The following is a 27,015-nucleotide window of genomic DNA, read 5'->3' on the forward strand; positions in this document are numbered from 1 at the left end:
GGACAAAACAAGGGATTTTTCTTTCTTTCATTGGAATTTGACTTTCATGGTTCCCACAAAGCCAGTGGAGACTACTTTGAAATTTATATCTAAACTTTAATGTTGCAAGCTGGGCATGGTGGTGCACAACTTTAATCCCAGCACTCAGAAGGCAGAGGTAGGAGGATCACTGTAAATTTGAGGGTAGACTCAGACTACAGTGAGACCCTACCTCAAAAAGGGAAAACAAAAAATAAAATTAAAAAAACTTATGTAGCAGAAAGAAAATAATTCTAATTTTATAAAGAGCCATCTAATAGCAACTCATCGACTGGAACAGAAGCAATTTTCTTGCTTTCATTTTCCTTTTTCTGAGGGCATTATTCTGGGTCCCTTATTTCATTTTTCAGCAAAGTGAAAATGAGGAAAAACATACCTGATTCTGTAACGAATGAGACCGAAGGGCTGATGGGCCCATAGCCGTGAGTATTTTTAGCTTGAACCTTAAAGTAGTATCTGCAATTGAAAGAAACCGTCTTTTGAAAGAGAAATTTATTTGACTTCTGTGTAGTGAGACAGACTCCCCAAGCTTCTGAGCTCCTGCTCCACAGGAGGCTGGCCATCCTGTCACACATATCACTAGTGACCCCTGTATTTTTCTGAACTTTCTAAGTTTCAACGACTCCTTGAGATGACACAGTTCACGCAGTATAGACACACGGTGAATGGGCTGAGATCTGGGCTCCTGTGCTTCAAGGAAGAAGCATGCCTGCAAGAGGAAGTGGGAAAGCCTGGAGAGGCTCCGCTGCAGAGCTACGCTTTTTCTTGGAACAGAGGATGTGCTAAGGAAAGAAGTGCGGTGTTTGAGTCAGCAAGCTCACCAAGGAGGAGACTGAATCTCAACGTGTCTCTGCCAACAGGTGGTTAGGAGAGGTGGGTGCCCGTTCCGTGAATAAGATAGTTCATGTTTGCTTTGAGTCCAAAACAAGAGTTAGGGCTTAGCGGCTAAGGCACTTGCATGCAAAGCCAGAGGACCCAGGTTCGATTCCCCAGGACCCACATAAGCCAGATGCACAAGGGGATGCACACACTTGGAGTTCACTTGCAGTGGCTGGAGGCTCTGGCGTGCCCATTCTCTCTCTCTTTCCCTATTTCTGAATCTCTCTCTTTCTCTCAAATAAATAAATAAATATTAAAAAAAAAAACAACAAGAGTTAGCCATGCCTGGTAGTGCATGCCTTTAATCCCAGCACTTGGGAGGCAGAGGTAGGAGGATCACCATGAGTTCAAGGCCACTCTGAGACTACTGAGTGAATCCCAAGTCACCTTGGGGTAGAGTGAGACCCTACCTTGAAAAACCAAAATAATGATAATGATAATGATAATGATAATAATAATAAAATTTTAAAAATTGACATGACTAGTGGTTAGGCACTGGCTCCTTCCTGGAGTAGACTCACTTGTTGTCTGTCTTGGGGTCCTCAGATAGTCCCCAGGAGAGCACCCCCTCAGCAAGATGAGCACCGGCGGCTTTACCAGAATGACTCATAGAGCTGCTACGCGATGATAGTAGTCACACTGTCCTGACTGCAGCCTGCAGCTCCTGTCCACGAGGGTTTTCAGGAGATGCAAGCAGGAGCCCACGTGCCATACCATGTCCTGACGGAAGATCCCAGGCTGCAGACTATTACGGGGCACGTAGCACCCTTGCACTGTCCCATTTCCTCTTTTGAGACGTTTTTCTTCTTTTTTTTTTTAATTTTTATTTATTTATTTATTTGAGAGCGACAGACACAGAGAGAAAGACAGATAGAGGGAGAGACAGAGAATGGGCGCGCCAGGGCCTCCAGCCTCTGCAAACGAACTCCAGACGCGTGCGCCCCCTTGTGCATCTGGCTAACGTGGGACCTGGGGAACCGAGCCTCGAACCGGAGTCCTTAGGCTTCACAGGCAAGCGCTTAACCGCTAAGCCATCTCTCCAGCCCGTTTTCCTTCTTATAAGACTCTAAGCTTCGGGGTACCCTCTGTCTGTAGCACTTTCCCCTTGCCTCACCCACCTGTGCTCCAGCTCAACTGTCTCTCATATTCTAGACCTAACTTTCCCTAGGCGGCTTACTGGACTAAGCCCAGACTCAGTAGGAAAACAAAGTTCCCTGTTATGTATCTTCCAGGCACCATACACACTTCCTCATGACAACGGACCAGTAAAAGTCTGCATTTATGTTTCTTTATTTTTCTCAATCTGTCTCCCTTCCCAGGTGGCAAAAACCCATAATGATAGCATTGTAACCTCCATGACAGCCACCCACACTCCAAACCCCTATATTCTTTTTTTTAAGAAAAATTTATTTTTTATTTATATTTATTTATTTGAGAGTGACAGAGAGAGAAAGAGGCAGAGAGAGAGAGAGAATGGGTGCACCAGGGCCCCCAGCCACTGCAAACGAACTCCAGACACGTGCACCCCGTTGTGCATCTGGCTAACATGGGTCCTGGGGAATCGAGCCTCGAACCGGGGTCCTTAGGCTTCACAAGCAAGCACTTAACCGCTGAGCCATCTCTCCAGTCCAGCCCCTGTATTCTTAAATTCTTCACGCTGTGCTGGCCCCAGATGAACCCTCAGGAAGAACTTCTTGAATGAAACATGGGACCTGTGCCCACTGAATGAACAAGCACACCATCACCCTTCAAAGTGGCAGAGATTCAATGTGGCAGCTGAAAAGTTGTGGAAAGAAAGTTGGACATGTGCGGAAAGATCAGGAGACTGGCAGCGAACTTGTGCTGTGAACGGCTCTGTGGCAAAACCTGTGGAATGTGTCTTTCAGCTTTCTGATATCGTGCCTGGGCTATAAACGCACTGCACACAGTAGAAAGGGTGTTGACCTTGTTTGGTCTAATTCTGCTCTTTTTGTTTTCTCTAATCAATGTCTCATTACTATTAGAGAAAAACAAAGTGCTTTCTCAGTTTCCCATTTTACTGCTTGCTTTGAGTTTGCCAAATCCTGAAGCTCATAACAGTTGTCGAAAGCCCCATTCTGCTGAACTCAGATGGCACATTAAAATGTCCCAAGGGGAGCTCTCAGCTTATTCGGAAGTCTCTTGGTAGCCAGGCTTTGGCCAGCTTCTGCCCTCTCAAGCACGTCTGGTTACCAAGAGTATTTTGTTCCATCCTTTTCCATGTTCCTCTTGCCTGCACGGAAAGTGCTGGCCCTCAGGCTCACCCTCATGCTACTGTGAGCGCTTCTCGAAGTGAGCCCACTGGCTCTGTGTGACAGGGTAGTGCTGAAGCCATCTGGACAGGCCTACGAGAACCAGCCATGAGCTGGCCAGGAATTTTGCAGGCCTACTGATAAGGTGAAATTGGCCATGGTGGGAATCCTCACACCACAGAAATTGGAAAATGCTATAAGCCAAGATATTTTTTTTTTCCTTAGAGAGTAAGTTTATCAACATATCACTGCTTGGCTAGCACATGCTTGGGCCCTTACTCATGTTTAACCCACCAAGGAAGATATCTGATGGTCACTGCCTCCAAAACAGGGCAGTAAAGTTGAGGACACTCCCCTAGGACTCAGTTTGCCTAATTTTCTTGCTTCCAGAATGGTGCTGCAATCAGCTGGCTACTGCGCAATGGATAAAGGCATGCCTGTCCTTGCTAACGTGTGAAGACACCTTTCCAGAATGATTTGAACTTCAACATAACGGAGATTGATTGCCAGTTAACTAAATGTCAATTGCTTTTCCACTAATGTCACACGTGAAGGTTGTGCTGCCTAATGTAACCACACTGGTGTGACTGAAACTGAATCCATTCTCTGTCAATGAACAGAACAACCTTTCTTTCCTTAGTGGTAGTTAATGTTTAGTAAAACAGGTTGGAAATATAAGCACAATAACTTAACAATTTCAACACATAAAATAATTTCTCTTAAGCAAAAGACATGGCACATAAAAAGCCTTCACCAACATTCCATGAGAATTAAATAGAAAATTGAAGGAAATCATTAAAAATTCCCGAATAGCTCGGCGTGGCGGTGCACACCTTTAAGCCCAGCACTTGGGAGGCAGAGGTAGGAGGAACGCTGTGAGTTCGAGGTCACTCTGAGACTACATAGTGAATTCCAGGTCAGCCTGGGCTAGAGTGAGACTCTACCTCAGAAAAACAAAACGAAACAAAACCCTGATGAATCCTTTGTTTTCAACAAAAGGATATCTGCGACCCAGCTCATGGGTCTCATTTTGTTTGTCTCTTTCGAAATGACTGACATTTCGTACCTTGTGTTTGGCTTCAGGTTCTCGATGGGCAAATGGGTCACTGATGAGTCTTGGGTGGACCACTTATTCCTGATGAAGTCCTCATAGGATGCGCTGTATACCAAGTATCCTGGAAACATGAACGGGGAAGGACCCAGTAGGTATCAAGGACTGAAACTGGTGCGGCAGGGATGAGGCCATGCATACATACAGCTTGTGAGAGAACTCAGTGCTCCAGAGACCATTCTGGCTAGGGACAGCAAGATTAACATACTCCCTACTTCACTTCTTTCTCGGAACCCCTCACTCCCTGGCCTCTCTCAGCTTGCAGAACCCTTTCACTTTGGAAGCTAAGTATCTCAAATACTTCACTATAGTGAAGCTTTATGGAAAGCTTTCTGACACGATTACTGTTCTCTCTGTGGACATCCTCCTCCTCTGAGAACAGTGAGCTCAAGCTAACAATGCCTCCGTGGTGTTATGAGAGACAGTGGCATACAGGCTCACGTATGTGCCGGCGATGCTCAGCTTTGACAGGGGTTGCTGTAGCTTGAACTGCGGCTTCCATCAGAAACATGTGCTTCCTGTGGGGGGCGCTGGTGTCTCTGCTGAGCCTTGTGTCTGGGTTTTAAAGGCTTTGGGTTTTGCTCATGCCAACAAGATAACTCCTGACTTCTCACTGAGGCTTACCAAAACCAGTTGCAAAGGCTGACTGGGGAAGGGAGAGGGAGATATCTGAGTGAGTTAAGCGCTGGCCTTGCAAGCATGATGGCCTAAGTTTGATCTCCAATACCCACAGAAAAATGGCAGCATAGGGCTGGGGAAAAGGCTTAGCAGTTAAGGCATTTGCCTGTGAAGCCTAAGGATCCCCGTTCAAGGCTCGATTCCCTAAGACCCACGTAAGGCAGATGCACAAGGTGGTGCATGCATCTGGAGTTCCTTTGCAGTGGCTGAAGGCCCTGGCATGCCCATTCTCTCTCTCTCTCTGCCTCTTCCTCCCCCCCCACTCTCTCTCAAATAAATCAATAAATAAAATATGTCCATTGCCAATGTTCCAAGACACTGAAAAAAAAAAAAAAAGACAACTGCCTTCTCCACTCAATCCATCCACTTGTTCTCCATCCACTCAGCTCCCCATCCTTGGCTGTCTGTATTTCTCACCCACACATCAGTGCAAACTCTGAGCATCTGCCCAGGACACACCTGTGACCACATCTCCAGGGGTGGCTTTATTCCAATCCACAATGACAAACGAGTGGCAGCCTTCCATGGCCACCACAGTGATGTTGCGGGGAGCATGCTGAGGAGGCAGGTCACCCTTCCTCAGGTCACTCGGGATGATTTCATCCAGGCTGTCCACTTGGAAATGATCTAGAGCATCCGTCAGAGAACATGGGGCAGACGGATCTTTACTTAGGTATGTCACATATGGAGCTGGAAAGAAAAAAGAAAAAACCAGATACTCAGTTGGATTTTTTTCACACTCAAGTACTAACCAGGCTCAACCCTGCTTAGCTTCCAAGATCAGACGAGATCATGCATGTGGAGATGGTGGTATGATCATAGACCCATTTAGATTTTCCTGGAGGCAGAATCACATCATATACTCCTTGCAATAAGACCTACTTTTAGTCTTTCTGAAAGACACTGCGCAGCTACCAGCCCCACAGTCAACTCAAAAGTACTTCCCTGACTCTCTTTAATGGATCTGTATGTGTAAAGCTTCCAATCTGATGGCTGCAAGAGATCTCAATGCCCCATCATCGTTGCTGGCCGTGTCCTCCAAGTGATTTTGTATGATCCCCAGGCTATATAATTCAATGTAGTGTAAGCCCGTGGCACTCTGCCATTCCTACACTCACATACTTGGAGAAGTGTGAGTCAGGCCCATCTGACAGCTAACTAGCATCCTCTGTCAATTCCTCTTTAGGCCAGGGAATCTATCCACTGATCAAGACACCAGTTTTAGCCTTAGGTGGCCTCCCTTAGAGTGTCATAAACTCCTTAACCCTCTCAGGTATTTGTGCATAAGGTCAGGCCCAAAGATCCCTCTACCTCACTGCTCAGTCTAATAATATCTACTCATACTTATGGGCATGTTTAAGCGCACCCTACCCACGTTTGAGTGGGTAGACGAGGCCAGGAGTAGGGCAGGATGTGGGCTCCTGATGGGACAGTGTGGCCCCGGGGAGGGTCACATAGGAAGCTCTCTGCCGTCAGGTCACAGCTCTCTCTAGCCCATCCTGTAAGGAGTTTCGAAGGCTAAGGAATTGAGGTTGGGGTTTTATGTATGTGAGACCTTCAGGTGCTCTCAGGTTGCACTGGGTAGTAATTTCCAAAGGGCCTATTGTGGTCTTTGTTCTCACTGTCAGGACTGAATGTAATTGGGGTTTTTTGTGGCAGGGGGATGTTTCTTTTTTGAGGTAGGGTCTCACTCTAACACAGGCTGATCTAGAATTCACTATGTAGTATCAGGGTAGCCTCCAACTCATGGCAATCCTACCTCTGCCTCCCTAGTGCTGAGATTAAAGGTGTGCTCCACCACACCCAGCCTGAATGCCATTTTTTGGCCCCTTTATTTTCCAAGAATTAGAATGAAACGAGAACTTTGGACTTGTCTGTGGAGCTGATCAGGAAGTTTTGGAGAACAGGTTTTATAGTTTATAGACATGAGAAAACAGCCAGGCAATGGTGAACTGTTCTTTCAGTCTTTAGGGGCACTCTGTGGAAGAGCTATTAACAGCACTGAACACCTTTCCAGGCCGGCCTGTGGGACTGCAGGGAGAAAGATGAGGTCACTGGCTGAACTTGGCCAGGCTGCGGCACGGCACGTCACAGCAAACTCTGGCATTGGCCCCAGGAACGCTCCCTCACACTAATGGCCTTGTTCCTTGACGGCGTGTGCTTGAGACACTCAGCCACCACGTCTTGGCTGGCAAGATTCGTCCTCTGCTTGCGGCAGGACAGTTGTTTCGGAAATGGAAAAGTTGTGATGTTAACTTAAGCTATTGCTTAGTTATTTCCACCCACGAACATATTAATCCTACTGTCTCGTTAGTGAAGTTTATTCAGGGCATGGGAAAAGATGTCTTGGGGAGAGAAGGAACCAGTTTGGCTACATCGAATTTCTTACTGAAATCGCTTTAATAGTTGAGAAAGAAGAGGACAAAAATGCCTTGATGCTAGTGAAAATTGCAGGAAATAACTGGAGAAAGTGAGCTTTCCTTCTGTGATACTGTCTGGGCAAAGGGCTGCATTTACTTACTATGTTGCAAACCTTGTGGGAAGAACTTAACTAGACCTTTGCAGCTGAGGCCCAGAAACAAATCCTGTTTTAGAAAAGCTGGCTGCAGGGGCTGGAGAGATGGCCTAGTGGTTAAAGTACTTACCTGTAAAGCCAAAGGATCCAAGTTCGATTACCCAGGACACAAATAAAGCCAGATGCACAAGGTGGAACATGTGTCTGGAGTTCATTTGCGGTGGCTAGAGGCCCTAGTGCACCCATTCTCTCAAACTCTCTCTCTCTCTCTCATCTGCCTCTCTCTGTCTCTCTCAAATAAATAAATTCAATATTAAAAAAAAAAAGAAAAGAAAAGCTGGTTGCATTACAAAATACTTAAGGTGCTTCTTAGTCTACACAAGGCAGACTTGCTGAAATTTTATACTCAACACCGACTCTTTTATGGTGTCTGCCCCTTCTGACTTTTGCAGAAAACAAATTAATATGCATCTAAGTAATTTGACTCTCTAAATTACCCCAAATGGAAATTAAACCCTTAGAAAACATTTTTCTTTCGAAACACACCACCTTAGCCAAGCCAAGAGATTAGTCACACTCGTCTTCAAAGGACAGAAGTTAAAAACCCATGTTTCCCTGACTAAAGAAGTTGTATTTACCAACAAATCGCTTCTTTCCAGCCAGATCAAATTCTTCCTCGGGGAAAGAGCTGACTGTGCCTTCCTCTGGGATGACCTTCGGCGTGGCAGCAGTGGTCAGTTGCACGGTGGTGGGTGGTGGCCTCGTGGTCTCAGATTCATAGTCTGAAAGGATGTGAGGGCTTTGTAATTAGAATGAATAGGAAAGAGGCACTGTCTGCAGTCAAAAGGTTCTGTTTTAAAGTTTAGCTGTACACACGCATGCATGCACACATACACACACACACACACCCCTCAAATAATTGCTATACCTAGACCCAATAGATCTCTGCTAAAATATCATTTCTCTCCATTTTGATTCCCTTAGAAAAGCAGCTGCAAAAAGAAGAGGGGAAAAAAAAAAGAAATACATATTTCCACAAAAATGAAGTTTAAGGATTAGAGATAGAGAGAAGAGAGAGAGAGAGAGAGAGACCTAGAGAGAGAGAGAGAGACCTTTAGAATTTCCCACATGGTATCCTCATCTTACAAGGCTATTCTCTACTTGAATGACTTTCCTTCAGAGCCATGAAAGAACACATCAGAAAATAAATTTGAGTTTAAAAATATCTGAGTACAAACTTTTGTCAGGGGAAGAACCAATCTTTTTTTTTTTAATTTTATTTATTTATTTATTTATTTGAGAGTGACAGACACAGAGGGAAGGACAGTTAGAGGGAGAGAGAGAGAATGGGTGCGCCAGGGCTTCCAGCCTCTGCAAACAAACTCCAGACACGTGCGCCCCCTTGTGCATCTGGCTAACGTGGGACCTGGGGAACCGAGCCTCGAACCGGGGTCCTTAGGCTTCACAGGCATCAGTGCTTTCCCGAGATATAAGGAAGCCGTCCTCACTTCCCAACACCTGCCGCTTTTCTTTTTTTTTGTGTTTTTTAATTTTTTATTTATTTATTTGAGAGCGACAGACACAGAGAGAAAGACAGATAGAGGGAGAGAGAGAGAGAGAATGGGCGCGCCAGGGCTTCCAGCCTCTGCAAACGAACTCCAGATGAGTGTGCCCCCCTGTGCATCTGGCTAACGTGGGACCTGGGGAACCGAGCCTCGAACCAGGGTCCTTAGGCTTCACAGGCAAGCGCTTAACCGCTAAGCCATCTCTCCAGCCCACCTGCCGCTTTTCTTTCAGGTCAGTTTCCGTTTGAAAACTGTGGTGGATTAAGCCACCGCATCCACCTTGACTATGAAAGAATAAAGCATCAAAGGTGGCACTATTCACCCTGTGGTGAGTCAAGGCAACTTGGGGTTATGGCGACAGCGGGCAAGGGGATGCAGGGCCCTAGAGCACTCTGGGCTCAGGAGCCAGAGGCCGCAGCAGGCAGAGGCAACGTCCCACGTGACCTACTCAACCTCAGAGACAGCCAGAGGATCCTAATGGAAGTGACAGCACCAGGTGCCATGTATTGAGAGATGTTACAGATGTGGCAAGAGGTGTTTTGTATTCATTTTGGATTCTCGAACTTGCCGAACTTGAAAAGATCCTGTGAGAGGAATTCAATCCACACAGAGCATTGCCTCTATTATATAATCAGACAAAGAAAGAGAGCCAGGTGTGGTGGTGCACGCCTTTAATCCCAGCACTCGGGGTTGGGTGGGGAGACAGAGGCAGGAGGATTGCTCTTGAGTTTGAGGCTAGCCTGGAGCTACAGAGTGAGTTCCAGGACAGCCTGGGCTACAGTGAGACCCTACCTTGAAAACACAGAAAGAAAAAAAGGAAAAAGTGAGAGAGTGACCCTCCCCCAAGAGGCTCCATACTGGTTAAATAAACCATATGGTTTTGCAAACAGAAGTGCCAGGGGCTTCATGGGGACAGTAGTGGCTCCAACATTAATTGAACTAAAGAGGGAGAGTGCATGAGAGATGGCTCAGCAGTTAAAAGCACTTGCTTGCAAAACCTGCTGGCCTGGGTTGTTCCTTAGCCACCCATGCAGTAGTAAGAGACCTTGGCTCTCCCAAACACAATGCACGCCAGTGTGGGCATACATGTGTATGCGCATGCGCGCACGCGCACACACACACACACACACACACACACACAAAACACACACACAAATAAATTTTAATAAAAATTAAGTGGGGTGTGGGAGGAAAACTGTGTTTGCACCTCAAGCTTGCTATTTGCCTTTAGGTCAAACATGCATTTGTTGGGGTGGGGTGGGGGGTGACTTGGAAAGCAGTCAGGGTGGTAAAACCTCTGTCCTGGGCTGGCCCAAAGGAAACTGCAATTGAGATCTCATCCCGCTTATAATTAAAATAAGATCCTTGGATCAGAAAAGTGTACAAATGTGTTTGAATCAGCCCAGTACCTTCATCGTACACAACGTAGGCCTCTTCTGTGGGAACTGCGGTGTCGGCCTCCTGGCCTGAGAATTCATCTAGGGAGGAAGAGGGAAGCAGGGTCATCACCTGCCCTCGGTTCGGTTCCTCCCTCAGAACCCGGCCCTGCACATAACTATTCGCTCCTCCTCAGCGGCTCACTGGATCAAGCCACCAATCCCAGCGTCCCTCGCTTCTGCAGAAGAAATACCATCAGAACACCAAAATGGAACCAGGCTTCCTCTGCTTTGAGATGCTCTCTGGTCAGTGGTAAGCTCCCGGCTCAGTGTCCCCAGAGCTCCCCTGCCTGGCTCTGGGACTGTCCCCAGAGCTCCCCGCCCCCGCTCCACCAGCCTTCACGTGAGAGCTCACACAGCCGCCAACAAGGACAGGCTCTGAATGGTGACAAAAACCCTTCCCGCTCAACACCTACCAGCCTTCCTTCTCTCCGCCCACTCTGTCTTGCTTTTGGAATATTCTAGACCCAGGACAATTTCTTGCTTAACACTCTAGTTTGGCAAAGTATACCAATCAAATTCCCTGAGCTTCTCTGCTCTTCTCAGTTCCCATTCTCTCACCGACTCAGGACGTAAATCAGTCCTAAGCAGATTCTTTAGCTTCATACAAATGTCAGATAGGATAGGCCAACAATTACCAATTTCTCTTTAAGATAGCTTAAGGTCTTTACTAGTCACTAGATCTACTATGACTATAGAACTATACTTTCAGTGTGATGTATAGAAGTTTTGATGAGATTTTTCATGTGTCTCATCTAACTCTGAAAACTATTATTACAATTCCCATAACGGGGCTGGAGAGATGGCTTAGCAGTTAAGGCACTTGTCTGCGGAGCCGAAGGGCCCAGGTTCAATTCCCCATTACCCACATAAGCCAGATGCACAAGGCGGTGCATGTGTCTGGAGTTTGTCTAGCAGTGGCTAGAGGCCCTGGCATGCCCATTCTCTCTCTCTCTTTTTTCTCTCTCTCTCTCAAATAAATACATAAAATATTTTTTAAAAAGAGAAAATTCCCATAATGACTGATCTATCAAATAATCATAAGGTCAAGCAAAGTCAGTAATTGAGGGAAAAATGGGAAGAGAGTTTTGAATTATCTGGATAATTAAAACAGAAGTTGTACACGCAGGCACTTATGTGTGTGGGGGGGGGTATGGGCATGAATGTACCATGGCTCATGTGCGGTGGTCAGGAACCAACCTCAAGGTGTTGGTCCTCCACTTCCACATTTGTTTTTTGAGGTATTTTGTTGTTATCTTAGTTGTTATTTTTGTTAGCGAGGTCTGTCTAGCTGGCCCTCACTGATCTTCAGGATTCTCATGGCTTTATATCCCATTACCACTGGCATATTACGATTGTGTTCAGCCTTACATGGGTGCTGGGGACTTGAACACAGGTCAGCAGGCTGTGGAGCAAGCACTTTAACTGCTGAGCCATCTCCCCAATGTCCAAAAGTCTTTTTAGAAGTTTTTTTTCTAACCAAAAATCTCAGAGGAACTTCTTCCCTGCCCTTGACCTGAAACTCACAGCTTTGACACCGAGCTCACTAAATGCTGTGCTCTCTTGGAAAGGGGATAAAGGGGACAGCAGGAGAAGGGAACAGTAAATTATTTAGCCAATGCCATTTGCACACAAGGTACTTTCTTGTGTAAATTGCTTGGGATAACCCTCTCCACAGACCTATGGGACCATCAGGCTGATCATACCCACTCCTCAGGCCAAGACACTAAGGCTCTGAGAGAATTTAAAACTAGTATAGAGTCACACAGCTGGTGAATGACAGAAGCTGAGCTCTCAACCCATTGGTTATAGAAACCATGTGCCTCCTCTTTCATCAAACTGCCTCTGTGGGCTGCGGAGATAGCTCAGTGGGTAACTCACTTGCTTGCCTTGCAAGTATGAAGACCTTAATTCAATCCCCAGAGCCCATGCAAAAAAGAAAAGAAAAGAAAAGAAAAGAAAAGAAAAGCGGGGTGTGGAGGTATGTGCTTGCAATCCCAGTGCTGGAGAGGCAGAGACAGGAAGAACCCTGGGCTCAGTGGCCAACCTGTGTAGCCTACTTGAGCTCCAGGCCAGTGAGAGCCCTTGTCTCCATAAAGGTTGGTGACACCTAAAGAAATACCCCTGAGGTCATTCTCTGACCTCCACACACACATTTGCACCCACACGTGTGCATGTGCACAGATACATACAGACGCCAACAACTTCTACTTTTGAACTAGCCAGCACAGTTGTTTATAAACCCTAAGGCGCTCCACTAACCTCCTCATCTCACAGTGAATGAAGGAGAAATCAGGGAGAAAAATATATAAAACTCCCTTCACAAAAGAAAGAAAGAAAGAAAGAAAGAGGGAAAACATATCTACCAATTTTGAGATTTTCCATTGTTAGAAGATCATTAATCATTACCAGAAACATTTCAATATAATGATTCTTCCAGCTCTTTGGAGCCTAGATCAACATTGTGAGTGTCATAATGCCAAAATGAACTCCAGCATCTGAGGGCAGTGACCTCTCTCCAGTCACCTGGCTGCCATTCTGAGGATTATAGCAAAGGCCCCAAGTCACACTCCAGTTACATGTTCCAGAACCTTCCCCAGCCTTGATGCGGTAACTTGTCACCATTGGGTCAGCAATAGTTAGCAAGGGACCAATTCTAGCCAGGAGTGGTGACACATGCCATTAATCCCAGCACTCAGTAGGCAGAGATAGGAGAATCACTGTGCATGTGAGGCTGCCCTGGGATTGCATAGTGAATTCCAGGTCAGCCTGGGCTGGAGTGAGACCCTATCTTGAACCTCCCCCCCCACCACCACCAAAAAAAAAGAGAGAGAGACAAGTTCTAGGACATTCACCTGTCAGGGGTAGAATGGTCATTTTGTGAAAAACTACCAAGCATGGCTTTCCACTGACCATGCCAATGTCAGCATGTCTACATCTGAGACAAATTACTTCTGTGTCAGTTCAAATCATTTTTCAGGTTCACACTCCTTAAAGTTTGGGGTTATCTTGCCATTGGCTCCCTGCCTACCATTTTCTTTCCTTTGCCAATTTTAAGAGCAGATTGTATTTTTCCCCCCTAGTGGATCATTTCAGTTTCATTTTTCATTCGACTTATCCAGGTCAAAAATGGAATGACTTGAATAAGATACTTTGCACAAGTGTTTTGGGGTGAACAAGAAAAGGGAGAAGTGCCTCGTTTACTTTGCTGATTCCTGCTTCAGATAAGGAACAAGGAATGGCCTTTGTCACGAGTGAACATTCTACTAACATAACACTTAAAAAAAAATCAGCCAATTTTTCCTCTAGATTAGCATCACCTTGCCCTAAGTAACTTCCAGATGTTGTGAGCATATTCACTGTTTTTTAATAACAGCTGACCACTCGACTTTGCTCCCCTTCAATGCCATTCCAATCCATCTGGAGCTGTGCAAAACTGGACATTTTATAAGTCCGTCTAGCGTCCATGCCAAACACTTGAACTTCTTACAGAAGCGGCTGCCAGCCATCAGCATGGCGGCGTAGGATCAGCTCCTGAGAGGTATGTTACCCATGGTCATGGAGAAAATGAGTGTGTGATGTCACCAAAGAATGAGGGCTTCAGCTCCAGAGAGGTTAAGGATATTTTTCATTTTTATCCCACCCTATTCTCAGCAGAAGTTTAGAGGGAGGAAGTCACTGACAGCCATGGGGAACACGGGCGTGTTTGCACGTTGTACAGGGGTCCGGCTCAAGTGAATTCCAATTCTTCTTCCTACTTTCTGTCAGGAGGGCCAGGCAGGATGGCACTGTTTTCCACTATGACCGCTCTTTCTCTCCAACGCGCAACAAGGCCACATTACAAATGCCTGAACGCTCAGGCAGCTCAGAGCATGTCCAACCATCTGCAATCTCATCGGATCTACAGCAGAAAAGAGCCTGAAAAAACAAAGTTCATCGGTTTTTACTTCCCAGTTAGAAACTAGAGACTGCCTAGATCTTAAGTAATTGTTTAGATGCCCCAAAAGTATTACCTCGTGCCCTCAGGAATTAGAGATGAAACAGAAACTACTCTCTCAGCTACAAGGAGTTCGTTAGCAGTGAAGGCATAGCAAACAAACAAAAACTCATTGTGTTTGTGTGTGTGCATGCATGCATGCGTGTGTTTTTAAAAAGAAAGAAAAAACAAACGCAGTAACAGACAGGAAACCAGCATGTAATATGCATGTATGACTACAGGGAAGTTAGTATCCATAACAAATGAGGAAGTACCCATAAATACCACTTGAATTACTGGAACGACTGAATGGCCCATGGTTATTCCTAGATCGCTACTTGAAAGCGGCGTTGAATAAAGGAGCCAAGACTTAGAGATCTGAAAAGATGCCTTTTAAGACTGGAGGGCTGAAACAAAATGCCAGGCCTTTAGAAGTGGAATGGAATGTCCAGTGGTCAACTGAAGAAGGGGAGAGGGGCTTAAAAGAGCCCCTCACTGATATACATCGCTGACCACCAACGCAAGTTCTAACTTCTGCCGCAATAAACACCAGGCTGGAAAGTGCCACAGGCAAGATGTTGCTTGACAAACCTTAGCTGTGTAGAGATGGAGCCCCAACACCCGTGAGTGTACGCCGCGGGGTGCACACTAGTCTACACAACAGAGGAGGTCGCACAAGGGAAATGCTAACACAAAAAGCAGAGCTAAGGCAGGGATGCGACACTGGTGTCTCTGTGGGTTCTGCACCGGGGAGGCTTGGGACAGTCCTTCTGCCGAGGTTGCTACAAGGCTCTCAGCCAGCAAACAGAAACTGTGTTTTACTGTCAGGGTGCAGCCTTTTCTAAAGCAAACTCAACTCCGCTGTTTGCCAAGCTCAGGACTCCTCGGAACCAGATTCCCACACAAGGGGCAAGCATTCTATCTGGCGTGTAGTCACAATGCAGAAGCACATGTTGAGGCAGAAGGTGAGTAGACAGGAAGCCAGTGGAACCTGCCGCAAGGAACCCAGTAAGGGATAATGTGTTAGCCTATGGGGCCTGCTTGGAGATGGAAAGAAAAAAAACAACCCCAAGAAGTGAAACGGAGGAGGGGAAAGGAATGATTCTAACAGAAGGGGGTGCTGGACCCGGGGAGGCATTGGGTATGCCTGTCTGTGGCATGAATGGTGGTGATGAGCTCGCACAAGCATTCTCATCCCTCAGCTCCTCAGGCAGGTTAGACGGGGGCAGCTCTCTAGATGTCAACCATACCACGACAACGTGGCTTAAAACTGACAAGACGATGGCAGAAGAGATGGTTTAGCAGCTAAGGCACTTGCCTAAGGACCCAGGTTCGAATACCCAGTTCCCACGTAAACCAGATGCACAAGTGTGCGCACGCATCTGGAGTTCCTTTGCGGTGGCTGGAGGCCTTGGTGTGCCCATTCTGTCTCTCTTTTTTTCTCTCTCCTCTCTTAAATAAATAAATAGACCTGATAATACACTTGAAACTCACAAAGACCAAAACTATGTGTTCTCTTTGATATACAGATCTTAGCTTGCAATGTCTACATGTATGTTTATAAAGGGGTCAAATGCGGATAAAACCTTCAATGGCAGGTAGAAAGAGGCATCCAGGAAGAAGGATAGAGGAAGGGCAAAAGGACATGTGTGACATATAAACAGAAGGAGGGAAGACACTGTGGAGGTTGGGAATTGGAGAAAGGAGGGATGAGAATTGACTAAAACAATTTGTATTTGAAGATACCAGAATAAATGATACTTAAGTCCCTATATGGTAACGAAAAAGTAAATAAATAAAATGTAAACAAAACTTAAAAGATAAAACTAACTGTGACTAGAAGAAGCAAAAAGGAGAAAACATTTCATAAAGTTGTTAGTAAAACAATAGAAATAAAATAGTATTCTTAAAAGTAACATAATCCAGACTGGAGAGATTGCTTAGTGGTTAAACATTTGCCTGTGAAGCCTAAGGACCCCAGTTCGAGACTCGATTCCCCAGGACCCATGTTAGCCAGATGCACTTGGGGGCGCACGCATCTGGAGTTCATTTGCAGTGGCTTGAGGCCCTGGTGCGCCCATTCTCTCTCTCTCTTTCTCTCTCTCTCTCTTTGCCTCTTTCTCTCTCTGTCTGTTGTTCTCAAATAAATAAATAAAAATGAACAAAAAAATAAAAAAATAACAATCTATTAAAATATTTGAAGATATGTCATTGTCAGAAAATTTAATTTTTTTCATAAGAACTTTTTTACAAAATGCTGCCAAGAGGGCTGGAGGGATGGCTTAGTGCTTAAGGCATTTGCCTGCAAGGCCAAAGGATCCAGGTTCGATTCCCCAGGTCCCACGTTAGCCAGATGCACAAGGGGACGCACGCGTCTGGAGTTTATTTGCAGTAGCTGGAGGCCCTGGTGCTCCCATTCTCTCTCTCTCTCTCTCTCTCCCTCTTTCTCTGTTAAATAAATAAGTAAATAAACATATTTTCAAAAATGCTGCCAAGATATGAATTATTCCTTGGGTTGGAGTAGGGAACCAAAGAATTATACAAGTATAGTAAAATGCATGCATAGGTATCCAAATTTTCAAAGAAAAGAACTGACATAAATGCAAAGAAAAAAATCAAATTAAAGCACAAAACATAAAAGTAAATGAAAATGACACATGATAAGGCTCCCAGGTATGGTGGCACATGCCTTTAATCCCAGTACTTGGGATACCAAGGTAGGAGATCTCACTGAGTTTGAGGCCACCCTGAGACTATATAGTGAAGTCCAGTTAGCCTGGACTAGAATAAGATCCTACCTGGAAAATCCAAAATCAAGCAAACAAAAAATCAAATAAAATAATCTGCAAAGCAACAGTAATTAAAATCAAATCCTATATAATCGCTCTTTTGTTGACAACCAATTATTAAGCAACTATCTGCTTTAGTCATATTGCTATTTCTAAAAACAAATGTAGGGCTGGGGAGACGGCTCAGCAGTTAAAGGTACTTGCTTGAAAAGCCCACTGACCTGGGTTCAAGTTCCCGGTACTCATGGTAAAGCCAGATGCACAAAGTGACATGTGTATTTGGAGTTCATTTGCAGTGGCAAAGGCTCTGGTGCACCCATCCCCTCTCTATCTTGCCCTCTCTGCTTGCACATAAATAAATAAAATATTTTTAAATGCATCCATGTATGCAGAGGAAAGCAGTCAATTTAATACTAGAAATCCAAAGGTCAATTCAAGCTTGTACTCACTGGGTGAATAGCGCAAGGATTTTCTCCGCAGTGGCTCTCTCCCCTGCATATATCTCCTTGTCCTTTGGCGTGAGTTTTCAGATACTTCCAGTTACTTTTGCTCTTTTTCATGATAAGAGTGACTTCGGAAAGAATTCTCATTTGAATACAGCATCCGCGTTTATATCGGTTTTGCTTGTTATGGGCAGGAATGCTGGTGACAACTCCAAGTTTCCAACTATGGCTGAAATGCAAGATCTTCACTCTGCCCGAGCTTAAGAACATACAGGCTTTGCAGCTGACAGAACACCCAAGGGAAGAAGATGAACTCATCTATGTCCAATGAGGAGGTGGGAGAGATTTGTCCAAATTAGCTTGATCAGGGGCCCCGGAAGAAAGAACAATGTCATCCTGGTTCACCGACAGCCTGGGCAACTGTGGCTCCCATTGCCGTGAGAAGTGAGACATCAGGGGCGGCTGGGAAGCCAAACCAAGCGGACGAAGCGGGAGAGTGCTGGGTCCTTACCCAAGGGAAAGCCCGCACCCCCACAGAGGCCTGGCCCTGCGACGATCAGCATTCCCCGAAGAGAAGGCCCGTCAAGGAGCGTTCAGCTGCCGCATGTGCTGGGAAAGCACAGATCTGGAGAGTTCCACAACTGTTCCGTGATCTAACAGTCTGTCCAGTAAGGAACGCATCAAGCCTGTCTAAATCACATGATCACAGAACCAACCCCCCTCCACACACACACACACAACCCCTCTCGACCCTTGTTGGTTGGAATGTAAACTTCATGGACCCCTGTGTGGGTAACACTGCTCAGGAAGGCCGGGGAACTCTAGGAGGTGGAGCCTTGCTAGGGTCACTGTGTCCCTGGGGGCCAGCCTTGAGGACCTGCAGCCTAGCCACACGGTCTCCTGTTCCACTTTCTACGTCCTCCCTGTTGACGTGACCGTGGGCTGTCAGCCTTCTCCACCTGCCACCCTTTTGCCACCATGCCGGACTTCTCCTCACAGCTGTAGGCTGATCCCTTTCCTTCCTTAAGCTGCTCTGCATGGGTGGAAGGAGATGATGCACTTTCCCTCTCCCTCAGCTATGTTTCCGACTTGGGTTGTGACCAGGCCTGCCGGAGAAAACACTGGATACCCCGAGTCTTAGGTGGACGTAAGTCACTTGCTAGTCTAGGCCTGGCCCACACGGTGTTTCTTACTTACAAAATCTGACCACCTTGACCGCGACACAGCAAACCTGCTGGGGTTCGAGGTGCTGTGACGGTGCCCAGTCCTCACCCACCTTGGGCAGGCTTTGTGAGCCTCCTCGGACCCCGCAGCCTACTAGCTAATTACGTTGGTTCCCATCAGAGCAAAGCCGGTTACCTTTCTCAGGGGAGCACTCTGGGATCCCACTGGAGCCCACTATCAGGTTGCCATCTTCATCATGCTGTTCCAGGGTCCCTGGGGGACAGGTAGGGGCAGGGGTGGAGGGTTCCGGGGTGGGGGTGGTGGTGGTGGTGGTGGTGGTGGTGGTGGTGGTGGTGGTGGCAGCGGTGGTGGTTGTCCGTCGAGTGGTTCGAACTGTGGTCGTGGGTCGCGTGGTCGTGGTGGTGCGGCGGGTGGTGGTGCGGCGGGTGGTGGTGGTTGTGGGTTTGGGAGTTGTGGTGGTGGGCACGGTGGTGGTGGTGGTTGTGCTTGGTGCCATGGTTGTGGGAGGGGGATGGGTAGTCGTTCTGATGACCTCCAAGCCCACCAAAGGCTTCCCTCCAAGACTCAAGATGGGTTTATCCTGGGCACTGGCCAAGGGCTTGCCGTGTCGCCCCTGCCCAAAGAGGGGAAGCCCATCAGGACTCACCACAGGGGTCCCTCCCAGATCTGAAATGAAATCAACCAAGAACGATGAAACAAGGAGAGAACAATCCATTGGGGATCAACAAACAATAGCAGGGCTGAAGAGATGGCTTAGCAGTTAAAGCGCTTGCTTATAAAGCCAAAGGACCCAGGTTCGATTCCCCGGGACCCATGAAAGCCAGCCACATAAGGTGACGCATGCGTCTGGAGCTCTTTTGTGGCAGCCCATTCTCTCTCTCTCTCTCTCTTTCTCAAATAAATAAAAATAAAAATTAAACAAAAATAGCAGCAAAGTGTCTCCTCAAAGTGCAAACATGCCTATGTTTTCATCTGTCAAAATGGCGGAGGGATAATTTAAGATTAGCTGTGGTGGTCATAACTGTGGTTACACGGCAGCTGATGGTCTTGTAGTGTCCATTACTTTATATAAATATAAAACTCTTAATTCAATATGCCCCAGTTCTTTCCTCTTCTTCATTTCTATCCCTAAGGAGGAAAAGAAAATGTCAGGTTGGGCCAGGAATGGCAAACGTTTTCCATACAAGTCCAGGGAGTTAAGGATTTTTGTGATTTACAGAGCAGATGGGCCCTATGGCACTATTCAAGGGCAGAAAATACAATAGATACTACATAAACAATGCACGGTACATGTGTGAGATGATACATAAATAACTGTGGCTGCGTTGGAACGTAAAGCTTTGTGCAAGGGCCCTGAAATGCGAGTTTCATATAATCCCTACAAGTCACAAACTATTCTTGTTTTCGGGAGAGACAATCATTTTAAAAACATAAGGAGTTTGTTGAGCTCATGGGCCATAGTTCCAGATCCTTGCCCTAAGTAGAAAACGTCAGGAACAAAGGAGAAGACTCCGTTCTAAAGGGCAGAGTCTGAAGGGTTGACGTAACTAATGCTATAAAGGGCAATGTTGACTTTTGCCTGTTTGGAGGACTTTTTTCCCACATGATTGGAAGTAACTGGACCAATGGCAGCCACTTAAAAAAAGAAATGAGAAGGAGGAAGACAGAAGCTATGTCAACTCCTGGCTCCCAGGAAACCGTCTCAACTCACCCACGATGGTGCGGCTGTCTCCGCCCAGCTTCACGCGAAGAGGGTTGCCATGTGAATCTTGGAGGTACCTGCCTTCTGCATTCAGCACTAACCCACGGTCCAGGTCCACAACCTAACCGAGACGACAGATTGAAGAAGGTATCGGTCAATCTGAAATGCCCATGGGAATCCAGCGCCTCGTAACGTATGTGTGAGGGGAAGCATGATGCGAGAGGAAAACACGTTTACAAAAGTGCAAATGGTCATTTTCACGTCACAATCTGCTAAAACCCAAACTGCAATTTTATTATCAAATTTTAAATGACAGGTTAGAATAGCATTGCCTAATATAAAATGCACACAAAAATGTCATATCCTAGCAACTTTAAAACTTGAAAAAGTTATTATTACATATAAAGGGAAAAAAAATCATGTTGTTTTTCATTCACGGCCCCTTAAGCACGGTCCTGGATGAGTGCCCTTCCAACCACTCACGACACAAATGGCCTGGGTCTACTCTCAGCCTGTAATTGACAAGACTGCAATGACCCCACACTGGTTAACATCTGAAACCCCATCTGCTACGTGATCATGGAAGAAATCCCACTGTGACAGTTAAAAGTCTACTCTCAAAATCCACTCTGCACTACCTCAATTCAAGATGATTTACAGTGGTATTGTGATTTACTTGTATTATTTCTTTATAAATTTACATTCACTCCCTTGAGAAATGATTAAATGCATCTTTAGATTGCCTATGATTAAGAATTACACAGAATGTGCTCTATCATGTTTATTGCTGCTCAATTTATAATAGCTGGGAAATGGAACCAGCCTAGATGTCCCTCAACTGATGAGTGGATAATGAAGATGTGGCACATTTATACAATGGAGTTCTACTCAGTGGTAAAGAAAAATGAAGTTATGAAATTTGCAGAAAAATGGATAGACCTGGAAAGGATTATACTAAGTGAGGTAACCCAGGCCCAGAAAGCCAAGCGCCACATGTTCTCTCTCATATGCGGATCCTAGCTACAGATGATTGGGCTTCTGCGGGAGAATGAAAATACTTGGTAGCAGAGGCCAGTAAGTTAAAAAGGAGACATAAAGGGAAGAGAAAGGAAGGGAGGAGGATACTTAATAGGTTGATATTGTATATATGTAAGTACAATGATTGTAATGGGGAGGTAATATGATGGAGAATGTAATTTCAAAGGGGAAAGTGTGGGGGTGGGGAGGGAGGGAATTACCATGGGACTTTTTTTATAATCATGGAAAATGTTAATAAAAATTTAAAAATTAAAAAAAAAAGAATTACACAGAGTCTTAATATGTTTTCCTAAACCATCCCCTTATCAATGGAAAGTTTGGGAAATCAACAATGATTTTTTTTTTAATGCTTTCAAATATTTCCAGTTCCTTAATAGCATTTCCTATTCATTACCCTCAACCCACAAAAATGCCTTAAATATTTATCTTAACCCCAGGTAGGGCTAATATACTCTTTGTTTAAACATATAGAACTAAGGCATTTTTAAAAATTTTTGGTCAAAAAGCAATTGTTGAATGATTCAAAGACTGATCTTATGAAAATGAGCTCTGGGTTAGGGGTGATTTTTTGGTTTTACTCTATTTCCTCTCATAAAGGATTTGAAGCAACTAGCAGAAAATACATGTGATATTAGATCACACAGTAAGCTAGAAATAAAAGCAAATATAGGGAGGAAAACAGGAAAAGCAATTCTGTGGGCTCCAGGTAACTGCTTTATTTGAACCACACATTCGTCTGATCTTCCTGTCAGTCAAGGCAAACCATCAAATAGACCCAGATCTCACCTATCAGATATGCAAAAACAAACGAATTACTCAGGAGAACCAAAGAGTTTCTGAATGTTGAAAGGAACAACATTCAAGTATCTTCACACAGAAGTAAGTAGTTGAAAGTAGAAAAGGAAGAGAACATTTCTACAATGTGGTGGTCATCACATGTTGAGAAAGACTCCAGGTCACCAAGTAGAAACATGCCTTTTCCTCTATCCTGAACTCTTAAATATGGAGACAGACAGGATGGAGCACGCCCAGGCAAGAGGATCTCAAGTTCAAGGCCAGCCTGGCTACATAGTGAGGCCTTATCAAAGAATTCAGAAGGCAGGAGAGGAGACAAGAAAGAAAAAAAAACGAGAGAAGAAGAGAGGGGCGAGAAGAAAGGAAGGCAGGCTACGGATTTATTGGCACACAGTATTCAGGATTTTTCTCCTCCTAAGGGCATGAGCACTGGAGTGTGTAAAGTTTACCCTACCCACTTTGTTCCTTGAGGACCATTGATAATTCTTTGTCCATTCGGTTTTCCAATACTACCAGGAGGTATTTTCTCTTCTACATTTGGTCTGCCATTATAACCTGCAGTGTGGAAAAAGAATAAAAAAAAAAAAAAAAAAAACCCAGAATCTGGTTAATAAGCATGGATTGAGATCCTACTACCTACAAGGCCATGTTGAGTTTTACAACTATTAACAGAAATCTTTGCTTTGCTTAAAATAATCTTAATGGAAAGTTGTCCTCAATGTGGGACCTTGTCCTGTCTTTACATTAGACTAAGTTGACAGTATATCATGCAGATTCATAAATACTGCCAGGCGTGGTAGCTCATGCCTGTAATCTCTCTAAAGGCTGAGACAGGAAGATTGCTTTTGAGTCTGAATACAATACATAGTATATTCCAGGCCAGGCTTGGATATAAAGCAAGACTAATTTTTTAAGAATTCACTAAACACTAATACATTCAGTCAACAATATTCCATGATATTCTGATTACATGCAAGTCTTCACTGAACACAAGCTTTTGGTAACTACTTTAGACCTTGCCCTATAATCCCTGTAGACACCAGTTCACAGCTGTCTATGTTCCATGTCTCTTACGGAATACAAACCACACATGTCCCCTGTGTGACAGTTCTCGTTAGTGTCCGTTTTAGAGATTTTAGACACTAACAGTTGAGTGCAGCGTCTGAATAATTCCTATCTAAATTCTGGGTATGTTTGGTTGAATCTGATGCGCAAGAGAGCAGGAATAACAAGCAAAGCCTGCGTACAAAGCTAGTCTGGGCTGGGAGAGATGGCTTAGGGGTTAAGGCACTTGTCTGCAAAGCCTAAGAAGCCAGGTTCAATTCCCCAGTACCCACGTAAGCCAGATGCAGATGGTGGCACAGGCATCTAGAGTTCATATGCAGTAGTCACAGGCCCTGGTGTGCCCATTCTCTCTCTCTCTCTTTTCCTCTTAAATAAATAAATAAAAATTAAAAACCAAGCTAAGCTAGTCTGTTACTGCTGGTTCCTTAAATATGTCAGTAACTGACAAGAGCACCATAGTGGATTTCACAGATAAGAAAGAGCCTAGTTAAGGGATTTGGAATAGTGGGAGGGTGAGCTTCCTGTTCTGGATGGGATTCTAGCTCAGACATTTTGTGGCAGTCAGACTGGAAGCCAGCAGCTCTTTCCTGACACCTTTCCTCATCCGAAAAACAAGGTCCACATGGATGGAATTACAATGCCTGTGAGAAGCTTTTGACATCGTGCTTGGACTTAGTGCTAATCTCTGTTAAACAAAACAAAAGCGAAAAATCAAACACTTCCAGGAACTGTAATGAACACCACTAAACCATTTTAAAAAAAGGAATATAGGGGTTGGAAAGATGGTCTGGCACTTAAGGTGTTTGCTTGTAAAGCGCAAGGACCCAGGTTTGATTCCCCAGTACCCATGTAAAGCCAGATGAACAAGGTGGCACATGCATCTGGAATTTGTTTGCAGTTGCTAGGGGCCCTGGCATACCCATTTTCTCTCTCTCTTTCTCCCTCCCTCCCTCTTTCTCTCTTGCAAATAAATAAATAAACTATATAAAGACACCCTTAGAAAAGAATGTAAAGGTTAGGTGGTTACACGGGTTACCTTGCGTGTGAGAGGGCCTCACAGGCTGGCGTGAGACAGGGGTCCGGAACCTGCGCTGCATTCGCTGGCGCAAAGACAGCATGGGTGTGGTGGAGGAGTAGCTGGGAGGGGCCCGGGTGGTGTGCCTTGGCCAGGAGTGGGTGCCAGCGATGGGATCAGAGCTGCCAGGAGGGCGAGGAGTAGGGGGTCGTGAAGCCATTGGGGGGCCGCCTGGAGGTGGGGCATGAGGTCGCTTTCCAGGGGTGTCGCGCTCTTCCTGCACCGGACTCCCTCGGGGGGCTATCGCAATGGCCGCCTTGTCCTTGTCAACGCCCCTGTCACCGTATTTGCTACCCCTGGAGGTAGAGGACCACTTGGAGGCAGAGGCAGACAGAAGGTCCTCCTTCCCTTTCAAAAAGCCCTCATCTTCCTCCTCCTCCTCTTCCTCAGCAGAGACTGACTGTTGAGATTTGGGTGGCTGGGGGTGCTTGGAAGGTGGGGTCTTCTTCCCAGGGCTGGCCTGGACCCCTGTCTTGCCAGGGACACGTAGGCGGGGATGGGCACTACTGGGCCGGCTAGGCCTCGGGGATCTGTCTTCGCTGTTTTCTACCGGAGACCCCACGTGACGGTGCTTGAAAAGAGCCGGGGTGGCATCCTTGGTGCGGTCAGCGTGGGCAGGGGTCTGGCCATCAGGGTCCTCAACTTCTGTGCTATTGTCATCGTAGCTGTCCTGGGAATTCCCGTCCTGGCCCCGGGGCGCCGAGCGGAGCACCCCACGCGAGCTCGCCGTGTGTGGATCTGAAAAGGAGTGGACGCTGCCCTGGGACGTGGGGGCAAGGGCCAGCTTGGGCTGGGAGAGCGACCGCTCGGCATCCTTGCCCTGGGGCATGGAGACCTCATGCTGCTTTTCTGGGGCCCGGCCGGGGGCCATTCTTCTGGGGACACTGGAGCCGGGGTAGGGTTGCAACCTCACTGGTGGAGGACGTGCAGGGGACCCCCGGCGGCCCATGGCCATGTCAGTGCTCTGTTGGATATCCTGGGCCTTGGGAGGCAGGCTGGAAGATTTGCTCTCCGGACGCTCATCTGTCTCCGCAGATTCAGGATTCTCCGGGATGGGCTCTTTCCGGTACAGGCTGGTCCCTCTCTGGGGACCTCTTCGGGGATCCCAGCCCCCGGGGAGCCTGGAGGAGGAAGACACGTGCTTATTGACCACAGTGGCCGCAAGTGGCTCCTCATCGTCCCCGTCTCCATGGACGTCTGAGCCAAGCTGAGGGTGAGAGTCTGGCTGAGGGCGGGCCAAGGACCCAGAGGGCTGTGTCGCTAGTCCCCGGCCACTGGGGGACCTGTGTGGAGTCCTGGCATTGGCAGCGAAGGGTTTATTCCGGAGCAAACCCAAGTGTCCAGGGGCAGGCCTGGCCCTCTGGGTGGGGACCGTGACCTCTGCTTGCCGCTCAGGCTCTTCGGCACGTCTGTCACCGCCGACCCCGCCATCAGAAGCGTCCCCTTCCTCAGAGGCTTCTGTCCTGGACGGTGATGCGGCAGTGCGGGAGCTGGAGGCCTGGGCATCCTTCCAGCCCCTAGAGAGCGGGGGCCTGGGGGGTGCTTGGGACCGAGAGGACCCCGTGTGTGATGGAGAAAGTCTCGAGGGTGGGGCTGGGGCGATGGGGTCCTCCTCTCCCGAGGGGGAGGCATGGGGCCGCCGGCGCGTGGGTGAGGCTGGTTTTGCCCCCAGCTGCACGGGGCTCCTGTCACGGGAGATACCCGGGAATGCCAGTCGGCTGGGGGACAGGTCTGGCCGGCGCTGGGCCGCGTTCCTGGGAGGGAGTGGCTGGGAGGAGGAGGTTGCCTTAGGATGTGGGATGTCTGTTTGTACGTCCTCATCGGAGTCCACAGAGTCATTGTCGATGGAGCTGGGCTGATGGTGGGCAGAAGAGGCCTCCCCAGAGGGAGAGACCCTATGGCGAGGGTGGGAAGCCTGTGAGGGGCCATGCCTGTCCACACCTTCCTTTCGGGTCAGCACTGATGACCCGGCCCTCGATGGAGGCCTTCCGGGAGCTGGGACCCAGTGGCCAGGTCTACTTGGTGGCCTCAGCGCTAGCCTCTGGTCTTGAGTTTCTGAGGGAGACGCACGTGGGCCCTCCAGGGAATCTACTTCCTCCTCCTCACCAGTGACTTCTGTGGACTGAAGAGCCAATTCTCCCGTCTTGGGGCGGGGTTGGGGTTTCCTGAGCACCCCACCATTGGCCAGTATTTTGTTTTTCAAGTCAAGTAGAGCATCCTTGACATTTCTGCCCGGGGCAGTGTGATCTGAGGACGCCGGGGCTTTGGGAGCAGGTGAGGCAGGCCCGAGGTTCCTGGGTTTCCAGTTTTCTTCAGTGTGGACCCTGGGCTCGCTGTCACTGGCTGGAACAGATTTTAAAGAATGGAAGTCAAAAGAAAGTCAATGGCAAAGTGACACAAAGCAGTTACAATGTAGTGTGTAGGTATTATAAACACCAGGAATCACCTGTGATC

General features: G+C 46.8%; 1 protein-coding gene across 5 annotated transcripts in view; it reads right to left on the minus strand.

The window, feature by feature from the left end:
• Positions 1-27,015, minus strand: part of Fndc1 (fibronectin type III domain containing 1) — a 90,715-nt gene that overhangs the window by 8,266 nt on the left and 55,434 nt on the right. For all 5 annotated transcript variants that reach the window (XM_045158268.1, XM_045158267.1, XM_045158265.1 and 2 more), the window contains 9 exons: positions 24,523-26,904; positions 22,876-22,976; positions 20,598-20,709; positions 19,061-19,552; positions 10,467-10,535; positions 8,131-8,274; positions 5,437-5,667; positions 4,255-4,363; positions 416-495 (listed from right to left, as the gene is read on the minus strand). In XM_045158268.1, coding sequence (XP_045014203.1) covers positions 416-495; positions 4,255-4,363; positions 5,437-5,667; positions 8,131-8,274; positions 10,467-10,535; positions 19,061-19,552; positions 20,598-20,709; positions 22,876-22,976; positions 24,523-26,904 — 3,720 coding nt within the window. The remainder of the gene's footprint in view (positions 1-415; positions 496-4,254; positions 4,364-5,436; positions 5,668-8,130; positions 8,275-10,466; positions 10,536-19,060; positions 19,553-20,597; positions 20,710-22,875; positions 22,977-24,522; positions 26,905-27,015) is intronic.

This window comes from Jaculus jaculus, chromosome 9 (genome assembly GCF_020740685.1).
Source record: "Jaculus jaculus isolate mJacJac1 chromosome 9, mJacJac1.mat.Y.cur, whole genome shotgun sequence".
Lineage (NCBI taxonomy): Eukaryota > Metazoa > Chordata > Mammalia > Rodentia > Dipodidae > Jaculus > Jaculus jaculus.